The 14,425-nt window shown below is 42.0% G+C and overlaps 1 protein-coding gene across 1 annotated transcript in view; it reads right to left on the bottom strand.

The window, feature by feature from the left end:
• Positions 1 to 14,073: 14,073 nt before the first annotated feature.
• ark2ca (arkadia (RNF111) C-terminal like ring finger ubiquitin ligase 2Ca) overlaps positions 14,074 to 14,425 on the bottom strand; it is a 28,928-nt gene continuing 28,576 nt past the window's right edge. Inside the window, exon 8 of the mRNA XM_067988895.1 lies at positions 14,074 to 14,334. Coding sequence (XP_067844996.1) covers positions 14,217 to 14,334 — 118 coding nt within the window. The 3' untranslated portion in view covers positions 14,074 to 14,216. The remainder of the gene's footprint in view (positions 14,335 to 14,425) is intronic.

Raw genomic sequence — 14,425 nt, 5'->3', positions numbered from 1 at the left:
AGTATGGACTTGGTTAGGAAGTTGGCTGAGCGAAAGGCGACAGAGAGTAGGGATAATGGGAAGGTATTCACATTGGCAGGATGTGACTAGTGGAGTCCCGCAGGGATCTGTCTTGGGGCCTCAATTATTCTTAGATGAAGGCATAGAAAGTCTCATATCTAAGTTTGCCGATGACACTGCTTTGGTGGCATTGTAAGCAGTGTAGATGAAAACATAAAATTACAAAGTGATATTGATAGATTAGGTGAATGGGCAAAATTGTGGCAAATGGAATTCAATGTACACAAATGTGAGGTCATCCACTTTGGATCAAAAAAGGATAGAACAGGGTACTTTCTAAATGGTAAAAAGTTAAAAACAGTGGATGTCCAAAGGGACTTAGGGGTTCAGGTACATAGATCATTGACGTGTCATGAACAGGTGCAGAAAATAATCAATAAGGCTAATGGAATGCTGGCCTTTATATCCAGAGGACGAGAGTACAAGGGGGCAGAAGTTATGCTGCAGCTACACAAAACCCTGGTTAGACCGCACCTGGAGTACTGTGAGCAGTTCTGGGCACCGCACCTTCGGAAGGACATATTGGCCTTGGAGGGAGTGCAGCGTAGGTTTACTAGAATGATACCCAGACTTCAAGGGTTAAGTTACGAGGTGAGATTACACAAATTGGGGTTATATTCTCTAGAGTTTCAAAGGTTAAGGGGTGATCTGATCGAAGTTTATAAGATATTAAGGGGAACGGATAGGGTGGATAGAGAGAAACTATTTCCGCTGGTTGGGGATTTTAGGAGTAGGGGGCACAGTCTAAAAATTAGAGCCAGACCTTTCAGGAGCGAGATTAGAAAACATTTCTACACACAAAGGGTGGTAGAAGTTTGGAACTCTCGTCCGCAAATGGCAATTGATACTAGCTCAATTGCTAAATTTAAATCTGAGATAGATAGCTTTTTGGCAACCAAAGATATTAAGGGATATGGGCCAAAGGCAGGTATATGGAGCTAGATCACAGATCACCCATGATCTTACCAAATGGCGGAGCAGGCACGAGGGGCTGAATGGCCTACTCCTGTTCCGATGTTCCTATGTTATTTTGATCCATGAAGCCTTCATGTTTCACAGACTATGTACAATCTGTCCTTACCCCACTTATTCAATCTCCTGAGGAAAAGTTCTGCAAAGATACTCTAAGCCACAAAGGTCAGAAGTACTTGTAAATATCATAGAATCATAGAATGGTTACAGCACAGAAGGTAGCCATTCAGCCTATCGAGCCCATGCCGGCTCTTTGTAAGAGCCTTCCAGTTAGCCCCATTCCCCCGCTCTTTCCCCAAAGCCCTGCAAACTTTTTCCCTTCAAGTATTTACCAATTCCTTTTTGAAAGCCACGACAATTGAACCTGCATCCACCACCCTTTCAGTCAGCACATTCTAGATCATAATTACTCACTGCGTAAAAAAGTTTTTCCTCATGTCGCCTTTGGTTCTTTTGCCAATCACCTTAAATCTACGTCCTCTGGTTCTCGACCCTTCCGCCAATGGGAACAGTTTCTCTTTATTTATTTTATCTAAACCTTTCATGATTTTGAACATTTCTATCACATCTCCTCTCATCTGTCTCTGCTCCGAGGAGAACAACCCCAGCTTCTCCAGTCTATCCACATAACTGAAATCCCTCATCCCTGGAACCATTCTAGTAAATCTCTTCTGCACCCTCTCTAAGGCCTTCACATCTTTCCTAAAGTGCGGTGCCCAGAATTGGACACAATACACCAATTGCGGCAGAACCAGTGTTTTATAAAGGTTCATCATAACTTCCTTGCTTTTGTACTCTATTCCTCTATTTATAAAGCCCAGGATCCCGTATGCTTTTCTAACTGCTTTTTTCCAACCTGTCCTGCTGCCTTCAAAGATTTGTGCACATATCCCCCCAGGTCTCTCGGTTCCTGCATCGCCTTTAAAATTGTACCATTTAGTTCATATTGCCCCTCCTCGCTCTTCCTGCCAAAATGTATCAATTCACACTTCTCTGCGTTAAATTTCATCTGCCACATGTGCGCCCATTCCACCAGCCTGTCTATGTCCTCTTGAAGTCTATCACTATCCTCCTCACTGTTTTCTACACTTCCAAGTTTTGTGTTATCTGCAAATTTTGAAATTGTGCCCTGTACACCCAAGTCCAAGTCATTAATATATATCAAAAAAAGCAATGATCCTCGTACTGACCGGGGAACACCACTGTACACCTCCATCCAGTCCGGGAAACAACCGTTCACCACAACTTTCTGTTTCCTGTCACTTAGCCAATTTTGTATCCATGTTGCCACTGCCCCTTTTATTCCATTGGCTTCAATTTTGCTGACAAGCCTATTATGTGGCACTTTATCAAATGCCTTTTGAAAGCCCATATACACAACATCAACCGCATGGCCCTCATCTAGCCTCTCTGTTACCTCATCAAAAACAAATACGTACTGGCTTTCCTTTATTAATCCACACTTGTCCAAGTGACTATTAATTTTGTCCCGGATTATTGTTTCTACCGAGGTTAAACTGACTGGCCTGTAGTTGCCGGGTTTATCCTTACATCCTTTTTTGAACAAGGGTGTAACATTTGCAATTCTCCAGTCCTCTGGCACCACCCCCTTATCAAAGGAGGATTGGAAGATTATGGTCAGCACCTCTGCAATTTCCACCCATACTTCCCTCAGCAACCTAGGATGCATCCCATCTGGACCGGGTGACTTATCTACTTTAAGTACAGCCAGCCTTTCTAGTATCTCCTCTTTATCAATTTTTAGCCCATCCAGTATCTCAACTACCTAATCTTTTACTGTGACTTTGGCAGCATCTTCTTCCTTGGTAAAGACAGATACAAAGTACTCATTTAGTACCTCAGCCATGCCCTCTGCCTCCATGCTTAGATCTCCTTTTTGGTCCCTAATCGGCCCCACCCCTCCTCTTACTACCTGTTTACTATTTATATGCCTATAGAAGACTTATGGATTCCCTTTTATGTTGGCCGCCAGTTTATTCCCATACTCTCTTTGCCCCTCTTATTTCCGTTTTCATTTCTCCTCTGTACTTTCTGTATTTAGCCTGGTTCTCACTTGTATTATCAACCTGACATCTGCCATACGCCCCCCCCCCCCACCCCCCTTTTTTTCTGCTTCATCTTACTCTCTATGTCTTTTGTCATCCAGGGAGCTCTGGCTTTGTTTGCCCTACCTTTCCCGCTTTTGGGAATGTACCTAGACTGTACTCAAACCACAATATGTAACACGTTATTACATTGCACAAACATCTCAAAGTGACTTACTTTTGGAATGCAGTGAATGTTATTGGGCAGGAAAACACTATTCTGTGTCAGCAACTTACCACAGACGGCAATGAAATGATTGACCAGTTCACCTGCTTTGTTTTGGTGTTTTGTTGAGGGAGGAATGTTGAACATGACACCAGGAGAGCTGCCTGCTCTTCCTGAAATAACGTTACGGGATTTCCTCATCCAGTTGAACAGAAGAATGGGGCCTCCATTTAAGGTCTATAGGACAGCAGCTCCAACAATGCACCATTCTCTCAGTACAGTGGTTTGGCAGATAAGACAAAGGAGAATCCAAAGAGCTTCTACAAATACATAAAGGGCAAAAGAGTAACTAGGGAGAGAGTAGGGCCTCTTAAGGATCAACAAGGTCATCTATGTGCGGAACCACAAGAGATGGGTGAGATCCTGAATGAATATTTCACATTGGTATTTACGGTTGAGAAAGGCATGGATGTTAGGGAACTTGGGGAAATAAATAGTGATGTCTTGAGGAGTGTACATATTACAGAGGGGGAGGTGCTGGAAGTCTTAACGCGCATCAAGGTAGATAAATCTCCGGGACCTGATGAAATGTATCCCAGGACGTTATGGGAGGTTAGGGAGGAAATTGCAGGTCCCCTAGCAGAGATATTTGAATCATCCACCGCTACAGGTGAGGTGCCTGAAGATTGGAGGGTAGCAAATGTTGTGCCTTTGTTTAAGAAGGGCGACAGGGAAAAGCCTGGGAACTACAGACCAGTGAGCCTGACATCTGTAGTGGGTAAGTTGTTAGAGGGTATTCTGAGGGACAGGATCTACAGGCATTTGGAGAGGCAGGGATTAATTAGGAACAGTCAGCATGGTTTTGTGAGAGGAAAATCATGTCTCACGAATTTCATTGAGCTTTTTGAAGGGGTAACCAAGAAGATAGATGAGGGCTGTGCAGTAGACGTGGTCTACATGGACTTCAGCAAAGCCTTTGACAAGGTACCGCATGGTAGGTTGTTACATAAGGTTAAATCTCATGGGATCCAAGGTGAGGTAGCCAATTGGATACAAAATTGGCTTGACGACAGAAGACAGAGGGTGGTTGTAGAGGGTTGTTTTTCAAACTGGATGCCTGTGTCCAGCGGTGTGCCTCAGGGATCGGTGCTGGGTCCGCTGTTATTTGTTATTTATATTAATGATTTGGATGAGAATTTAGGAGGCATGGTTAGTAAGTTTGCAGATGACACCAAGATTGGTGGCATTGTGGACAGTGAAGAAGGTTATCTAGGATTGCAACGGGATCTTGATAAATTGGGCCAGTGGGCCGATGAATGGCAGATGGAGTTTAATTTAGATAAATGTGAGGTGATGCATTTTGGTAGATCGAATCGGGCCAGGACCTACTCCGTTAATGGTAGGGCGTTGGGGAGAGTTATAGAACAAAGAGATCTGGGAGTACAGGTTCATAGCTCCTTGAAAGTGGAGTCACAGGTGGATAGGGTGGTGAAGAAGGCATTCGGCATGCTTGGTTTCATTGGTCAGAACATTGAATGCAGGAGTTGGGATGTCTTGTTGAAGTTATACAGGGCATTGGTGAGGCCACACTTGGAGTACTGTGTACAGTTCTGGTCACCCTATTATAGAAAGGATATTATTAAACTAGAAAGAGTGCAGAAAAGATCTACTAGGATGCTACCGGGACTTGATGGTTTGACTTATAGGGAGAGGTTAGACAGACTGGGACTTTTTTCCCTGGAGAGTAGGAGGTTAAGGGGTGATCTTATAGAAGTCTATAAAATAATGAGGGGCATAGATAAGGTAAATAGTCAAAATCTTTTCCCAAAGGTAGGGGAGTCTATAATGAGGGGGCATAGATTTAAGGTGAGAGGGGAGAGATACAAAAGGGTCCAGAGGGGCAATTTTTTCACTCAAAGGGTGGTGAGTGTCTGGAACGAGCTGCCAGAGGCAGTAGTAGAGGCGGGTACAATTTTGTTTTTTAAAAAGCATTTGGACAGTTACATGGGTAAGATGGGTATAGAGGGATATGGGCCAAGTGCAGGAAATTGGGACTAGCTTAGTGGTATAAACTGGGCGACATGGACATGTTGGGCCGAAGGGCCTGTTTCCATGTTGTAACTTCTATGATTCTATGATACAGTGCTGGAGTGTCAGCATAGATTACGAGCTCAAGCCCAGACTCGGGGCCTGGACTCAAAATTAGCCAGAAATGAGAGTTCTACCAACTGAGCCAAGCTGACACTAGCAATTAAATTCCAGGATATCCACAGCATTGCAAACAGTCATGGTTTACTTATGTACCCCATAATTTGCAGAAATTATTCTTTAATGCTTATGCTTCATTCTGGAAGTTTAAAGCTGCATTTTTCATGCAAAACACAAGCATTTGGACAGTGGCAGCGTGGATACAAAATTAGCTAGAGGACAGAAAGCAGGGAATAGTGGTGAATGGATGTTTTTCAGGCTGGAGGGACGTTTACAGTGGTGTTCCCCAGGGGTCAGTATTAGGATCACTGCTTTTTTTGATATATATTAATGACCTGGATTTAGGAATAGGGGGCATAATTTCAAAGTTCACAAATGATACGAAACTCAGGAATGTAGTAAACAATGTGGAGGATAGTAACAGACTTCAGGAGGACATAGACAGACTGGTGAAATGGGCAGACACGTGGCAGATGAAATTTAATGCAGAGAAATGTGAAGTGATGCGTTTTGGTAGGAAGAATGAGGCGAGGCAATATAAACTAAATAGTACAATTTTAATGAGAGACCTGGGGGTGCACATACACAAATCTTTGAAGGTGGCAGGACAAGTTGAGAAGGCTGTTAAAAAAGCATATGGGATCCTAGCCTTTTTTAATAGGCATAGAGTATGGCAAGGAAGTTATGCTAAACCTTTACAAAACACTGGTTAGGCCTCAGCTGAAGTATTGTGTTCAATTCTGGGCACCATACTTTAGGAAGGATGTCAAGGCCTTAGAGAGGGTGCAGAAGAGATTTACTGGAATGGTGCCAGGGATGAGGGACTTCAGTTATGTGAAGAGACTGGAGAAGATGGGGTTGTTCTCCTTAGAACAGAGAAGATTAAGCGGAGATTTGATAGAGGTGTTCAAAATCATGAATGGTTTTGATAGAGTTTCCAGTGGCAGAAGAGTCGGTCACCAGAGGTCACAGATTTAAGGTGATCGGCAAAAATACCAGAGGCGACATGAGGAAACATTTTTTTATGCAGCGAGTCGTTAAGATCTGGAATGCACTGCTTGAAAGGGTGGTGGAAGCAGATTCAATAGTAACTTTCAAAAGGAAATTGGGTAATACTTGAAGGGAAAAAAATTACAGGGCTATCGGGAAAGGGCAGGAGAATGGGACTAATTGGATAGCTCTTGCAAATAGCTAGCTCAGGCGTGATGGGCCGAATGGCTTCCTATGGTACTATGATTTTAAAATCTTTGGCAAATCACAAGAGTCGCAAATAAATTGTAAGTATTGGTGGTGCTGTACCTCGTTACACTTAAGTTTGCAGTCTTTTTAAACCTGGCCAATTGATTCCACTGATGTATATTTCCTTGGTCCTGGCAATCACCATGACCATTTGATTATTTAATTGGCCCTATAATCGCCAACCCCACTCATATTTCTCTAGACCTTTTTTAAGGGAATTAATCAACACATTGCCAACTGCTATAACTGGGAGTTTGTTCTACACCTTGACTGTTCTCGGCAGAAGAATTTTTTTTCAAATCTCTATTGGTAGCGTTCTTGCCTCAGAGTCATAAGTTGGTGAATGTAAATTCTACTACAGACTTGAGCAGACACTGAGCAAGCGCCATCGCTCAGATGAGACATTAAGTCGCGACCCCATCTGTCTGTTCAGGTGGATGATAAAGATCCTGTAACACTTTTTTGAAGAAGAGCAGGGAGTTCTCTTCATTCATCCCTGAACCATAACTGGCCGATCATCTCATTTGTTGTGCACAAATTAATGGCAGTGTTGGCTACAAAACAACAGTGCCTGGACTTCACAAGTAACTCATTGGCTATGAAGCATTTTGGCACATTCTGAGGACAAGACAAGACACTATATAAATGAAAGTTCTTTCTTTATTCTCCAGTCTCACTTGAGGCTTGTTCAACAACAACTTGCATTTATATAGTGCCTTTACTGTAGTAAAACATCCCAAGGCGCTTCACAGGAGTGTAATCAGACAAAAATTGACACCGAACCACAGAGATTTTAAACCTGGGTCCTCTAGTTCTTTGCTCATTCTTAAAGTTAAACAGTCCATTTACATCACCTATGCCTCTCAGCATTTTAAACACCTGAGTTATCGCTCCTCTCAATCTTTTTGCTAAGTTCAGCTCACTGAGTCTCTGTTCGTAACTAAATGTCTGGAGTCTGGAATCATCCTGGTCACTCTTCTCTAAATTCTCTGCAAAGCATGAATGTCCTCTGAATGTAGGGTGTTCAAAATCGCATGCAGTACTCCCAAGTGCCACCTCACTATCGATATCTACAAGTTAGAATTATTATCTTCAACCTAGAGTAATGGCCTCAAGATGCAGCCCACTACCTAATTAATTGGGTATGCTCAGCGAATGGTCAGTAATTGCATGCCTTTTCCACCTGACCTTAATTTACGACATATGCACGTTCGTAATCTTTCTTCTGCCTTGTTCAAGGGGAGGGAGAAGGAATTAAATAAGATGCAAGAGCCTTGTCAGCTATGTATTCAGTTTTTATTAGTAATAAATACAGTACAAAATCCACAGGAAATGACCCTAAAACTTTACACAATCCCTATTTTAACACATCTTTTTGATGCTCTATTGCCTTAATATTCATAATAAATATTTATTTCTATAAAATATTCTATACGTTACAAGTGTTCTGACACAAAACACTGGAGGAATGAGGGACACACTAACACAGTAACTAACAGCAGTAGTGACCGATGGGGCAGGCACTTAATGGAATGGGTACATTTTGCATTGGGTAGTTAGCACCGCTGGCAGTGGGATTTTTACCACGTGAAATGTGCCCACATGATATGGCCACTGCAGCACATTGGTGATGTCATGAAGCAGCAGTGTACCAGTCTGTGCTTCTTAAAGGAGCCACCATCATCGTAAACAGTGCTAGCTGACACAAACTCGTTCCATTTTTTTCTTTAAAAACTTTTTTGTGGGGGTTTTGACTTCATCAAAGTGATGGTCGTTACTACCGGGGAATGGGAAACTTTTCATTTCAAGCATTTGCTGTTAGCATCAAGAACTCCCAGGTTATGTGCAGCAGATCCAGAATAAAACTCCTTCTATCCTGCTTCAACACTGTACCTCAGTCCCACCCCCAGAAAAATAACTTTTGCTATACCAGTGTGACATTTTTCCCTTTTCCACATCAGCCATCTTGTCACCCGTTAATGAGATTATAAATATAGTGCCGATTAGTGCTAAATTAGGGCAGTTTTGTTTTATGGGCCCACCCCCAATAGGAATTGGATTGAGACTGCCCCAAACTCATTTCACTAAGGACTCTTTCACCCCCTCAGTGAAGGCTGGATTTAAATCCAGCTCCAGACATTATAAGGGAAATATAGAACAGGGAAGAAAAAGAGAAGAGTTTATTAATACTGCAGTAAAAGGAAATGTCTTGCATTTATAGAGCGCCTTTCACGACCTCAGGGCATCCCAAAGCGCTTTATAGCCAAAGAATTACTTTGAAGTGTAATCACTGTTGCAACGTAGGGAACGGGGCAACTAATTTACACACAGCAATGTCCCACAAACAGCAATGAGATACACAACCAGATAATGGTTTTTTTTTAAAAAGTGATGTTGGTTGAGGGATAAATATTAGCCCAGGACTCCCCAGCTCTTCTTTGAATCGTGCCATGGGAACTTTTACAGCCACCTGATAGGGTAGACAGGGCCTTGGCTCATCCAAAAGATGGCACCTCTGACAGTGCAGCACCCCCTCAATACTGCACTGAAATGTCAGCCTGGATTATGTGCTCAAGTCTCTGGAGTGGAGCTTGAACCCACAAACTTCTGACTCAGAGGGGAGAGTGCTACCCTGAACGAAGGTTGACATTGTACACCAGCTGAAAACAGAATCCGGGTGGGCGGAACCCCCTAGTTAAGTGCTCTAGTGGTTTTACGCTGAGTCTATACCTGTGGTGAACCATACATACTCTCACCCTCCAATATCCAACTGAATTACACAACAGAAGTCAGCATGAACAGGGATGAATGGAAGAACTGCAAATGCTGAAAATCTGAAATAAAAACAGAAAAGGGTCATACCCAAAACAGCAATATTTCTTTTCTCTTTCAGTTACTGATGAACTGTATTTTCTGCTTTTACTTCAGGCTCAAGATCTGTCAAACATAGAAAGGTTTATACTCTCTTTACTCAGAGTGGTGAGAACTCACTACACTGCATGGAGTGGATAGCATAGATGCATTTAAGAGGAAGCTAGATAAACAGATGAGGGAGAAAGGAATTGAAGGATAGGCTGATAAGGTTAGATGAAGTAAGGTGGGAGGAGGCTCGTGTGGAGCATAAACACCGGCATAGACCAGTTGGGCCAAATGGCCTGTTTCTGCGCTGTAAATTCTGTTTGATATAGGGTAAAGCTCCTTCTAATCTGCCCAAAATATGTAACTACTAATGCAATCTCAGACCAGCATTCCCCATTTCACCAGCATGATATATTTCCAATGCCACACCAGCCATCCTTGGGAACCTCAAGTGAGATTGCCCATTTCGTGCCAAATTAGTGCTAAATTGTGGACACTTGTGTTGTGAGCGTGCCCATCGGGACCTAGGTCGAGACAGTCCCAAATTCATATTATGCCAGACCTTTACAGCCAGTAGAGAGAGAGGAGACTGTCACCCATCAGTCTGAGTTGGATTCAAAGCCAGACATAGAAGAAAAAGGATCATGTGCAAACCTACTACTGCACACATTCCACTTGAACAGAGAAGAATTGAGACATGCTCCACAAACAGTGCAACAATGACTTAACATCTCATACTTGACGATTTGCTGTAAACAATATTTATGTATCAGATTATTGAGAGATGCCTAAATTTCATTTACATTGCTCAGGTCTCATCACCAGGAAGCTCAGCCGCACTTCTCAATGTACCTGAGATCACACGGAGTCCATAACACAAAATGATTGCACACTAATTGTAGGGAGGGGGTTTTATCACTGCTCTCTGCTGAAGGCACCGACTGCTGCCATAGTAGGGTTTGAACCTACAACCTTGCGCTGTAAAGGTAAGAGTGCTACCAAGTTGACACTAGTAATAAATCAATTGGCGTTATTCATGTGTAAGCCAAGGCAGAGAGCATCAGCAAGCTATTCAAACATCCTAGCCTCATCCTGTCCTCAACTAGTGCACTTTCTAGCAGGAGGTCACTGAACAGCGATCAGGAACAGAGACCCGGGCTGATTTTTTTTCCCTTCCCTATACTAGTTAACTACAGCATTGAATATCGACCAGCTGGAATTGGCTAACTCAGCACTTGAGACCTTCCTGCCCTGTATGGCTCACGCTGTGCATTGCCTCTCAGCCAAGAAGGATGCTGCTAATTGTTTTTTAAAAAAACGTTCTCAACAGTACTCGGGTATCGATACACTTCAGTTAAAGAAAAATAGAACAAAACAAGACTGATGAAAATGAGGTAATAATTTAAAAAGAAATAATTTTAGTGATATATCTAAATAAATTATAATTCAAATATAAAAAAGTTTAAAATTAAATACACTCCTACATTAGCTGCCGTTAGTAATAAATTATGATTGTTAATATGTAAGGCATCTGATCTGATACGCTCCGCAAGTTATCACTGTTCAGTCTACTATATGATTATTCCAGTTATCAATTGGACGTCAAACAAACCTAATGGAGCATTTCTAACATTCCCACAAAAAAGCTGCAGGATCTTGCGATCAGTCTTTGTGATTTCTAAATGTCACAAATGCTAGGACCCCTTCCCTACCCCAACCCCCATCCTAAAAGTAGTGTTAATCTTTTGCCAACTGATAATCTCTCTCCCTCCCCACCACCTCCATGAATTTATGAGAAAGAGACAATGTGTTGATCCATCAGACTGTTAGGTTGTTCCTGTCCAAGATAACTGTTTAGATTTCCTGGGAGATTCTTCCAGCTTCATTCAATGGAAGCTTTTGATCTAGTCTCAGCCAACAAATAAAGGTCAGTGGGGACTTCTGGTAGCCATGACAGTCAAGCACTACATTTCAAGAGCTAAAAATGGTGCAATATTTCCAAAGGTAAAATCTGTTGCAAATCTGAAACAAACAAAAGAAAATGCTGCCGTTTTCAGTTCTAAAGAAGGGTTACACCAAAACTGTTAACCCAGCCTTTTCTCTTTACAGATGCTAACTGACCTGTTGTGTATTTCTAGCATTTTCTATTCTTGTTTCGGTGTGCTATATTTGCCTTGAGGCTTCAATGTGACAATCTCTATATTCACAGCCCTCCACACTGTTAGACATCACTGTTGCTGCTGTTAATAAACCAGGCTGTTCTCACAACCGTCCATTCCCAGACAGCTCTGTAAGGCAATAAATGCCCCATTTTAAAAGGTGAATTTTTGTTTTTAAATTGTTTTCAAACAACCTTAAATAAGAAAACAAGACAGCCTCAAATTGCATTATGTTACTGAAATAAATTCATGCAAGGGGCTGCATTCTGTTATAGTTAGAAGTCACCCTCATGTGGCATGGTTATGATCATAGATTCCTGGTCCAACAGCACCACATGGACCTCAATAATACCAAATTTAAACAATGAATGGAATCCACCACGTAACACGAGGTGATTAATTAGTATGGGGGAGAGGAGGGAAGGCAAAAGACAAGATCAGTTAATTGCACATCTGTGAAATTCAAAAGTCATTGCAGTGAGAAATGCTGCAAAGCCACCTCTTGTTCGCTCTATGCCACACTACTCACTCTCACTGACTTTATCTCTCCTATTTCCCAAGTGAAAGAGTCATAGACTCATAGAAAGAGTCTATGACTCTTTCACTTGCTCTCGCTCATTTTATTTCTCACTCATTCTCTGTCTCACTCATCCTATGCCCATCATTCTCTCTTTCTCTCCATCATTGCTCAGTTTTCCGGTCCTGCATCCACGAATGGGTCATTTTTCCCATATATAGAATGACAGAGTGCAATTCTGCACAGAAATTTCAATCTGAAGACCAGCTGCTAAAACTCTTCAGGAGTGATGTTAGTAAATAGATGGCGGCTGACTTCCACTTGTCTAATGCCTTTGATATTTACAAGAGAGCATTTCAAGAAATTTTGATTTGCAAACCAGAATTTCAGACGATCGAGATCGACTATTGGAATTTAGATTGGCTCAATGATGTAATTTGGTTTGAAGGTTGATTTGTTTCAACCTAACTATTTTAAACACCCCCGTTATGACCAGCTTGGAATCATAATTGCCGCAATGCTATCAGGTGGATTTCTGACGATTAAAGCCACAGAAAAATGGACGGAATCCTAGAATACAATCCCCAGAGAATCAGCAAAAATCCTGGAAACTCATTTGACAAAACTATAACCCAATGGCTTTCACTATAAATGGACAAAACTACAGACTCTGCTCCACTGTTATCCTTTCAAGCAGGAAGCACACAATCTTGACAACACAGAGATTGGTTCCTATCAATTCCTCTGGTTGAAAACAATAAACCAAACTGTAAATATTAAATGAGCAGAATATTCGACTGAGATGTGCCAAAGTTCTAAATGTAGCAAAAAGGAGATGCACTAAAACCCACTGATTTACCTCAGTCATCCTTCATTGCCCTGCTTTACAACTGACAGTTTGAGACAATAGAACTCCTCCCCGGGCTGTGATATCATGAAGTTCCACATTACTAGCATCATAAGAAAGTACACAACAAGGAAAGGCCATTTAACCCATGAACTCTGTTCCGCTCACAATCCATGTGCAAACCATTCTATCATGGACTCTACGTAAACCCATTTAATCTCCTGAGAAAAGGTTCTGCTAAGGTCCTCGCTCCATCTCCTCCCCCTGCCCCCAAAGTAAATCAAACAAAACTAAAGAATATCCATTGAATCGTCATCCTACGTTATATATTCCTGTCCAGTTGCTGTTCTTGGCATCTGACATCACCAGATCTAGAGCCACACAGCATCCAACTATATTTACCCATGCTTAGTCCTATAACACACGTCCCAATTCCTAACAAACTCTTTTAAACAGGTGTTAGCTGACACAGAATTTATCTGCTTTATCTGGGAGTCTATTCCACATAATCCGTCAATTTGTGGAGGAAAAAACATTTCTGCTAATCTTTAGGCTTGTAAAGTTAAAACCCGTTTTCACGTTATGTGTTCACAATGTAAGTTAAATAACGGGCACAGAGAATTTGGCAGCAATCTCTACTCATAATGTAACTAGGACATAACATCATGATGTCACAGAAGGGAAGTAAAATGGCTGACCCTAGGTTGCCTCTGACGAATAGTTTCAAAGGAAATTGGCAAGTGTGCAGGTTATTATTATTGAGTAATTCACTGTAGAATATACTTGCCCATTAATAATTATAATAAAAATTCTAATAAGAATGATAAATCCCACTATCCTCTGGGAGAACCAGCTCCCATGATTCAGTGGTCCATATGGCTATGTTGAACCTGCCCTTTTCTAAAGTGACCAATGCCCTCATTAACACAGGGTCACCACAGCTCGAGTCAGATTATATAGTTTCAAAAATAGATCACTCAAAAAAAGGCAATGCGTGATTACAAGGCTGAATTCCGCCCGGCGTACTGCGGGAAAAAGGCGTTTCTTTTGCTCGGGTGGAAGTCCGTTGCATTCGTTTGTTCAATCAGCTGTCCGGTAACAGCTGTGCTTCAATGTCCACTCTGCAGATCGGACACTTCTTGCTGGTGGCCAGCCATTGGTCAACACAGACTTGATGAAACAGGTGCATGCATGGGAGCCGCCTAAACAAAGACACAAAACGAACGATTAGGCACTTGGCACTGTGCCATCCGTATTTCTGACTTGCATGCCAAATATTCTTTTTATTTTTTT

This window comes from Heptranchias perlo, chromosome 1 (genome assembly GCF_035084215.1).
Source record: "Heptranchias perlo isolate sHepPer1 chromosome 1, sHepPer1.hap1, whole genome shotgun sequence".
NCBI lineage: Eukaryota > Metazoa > Chordata > Chondrichthyes > Hexanchiformes > Hexanchidae > Heptranchias > Heptranchias perlo.
The sequence above is the reverse complement of the archived record's forward strand: the minus strand, read 5'-3'. Positions and strand labels throughout refer to the sequence as shown.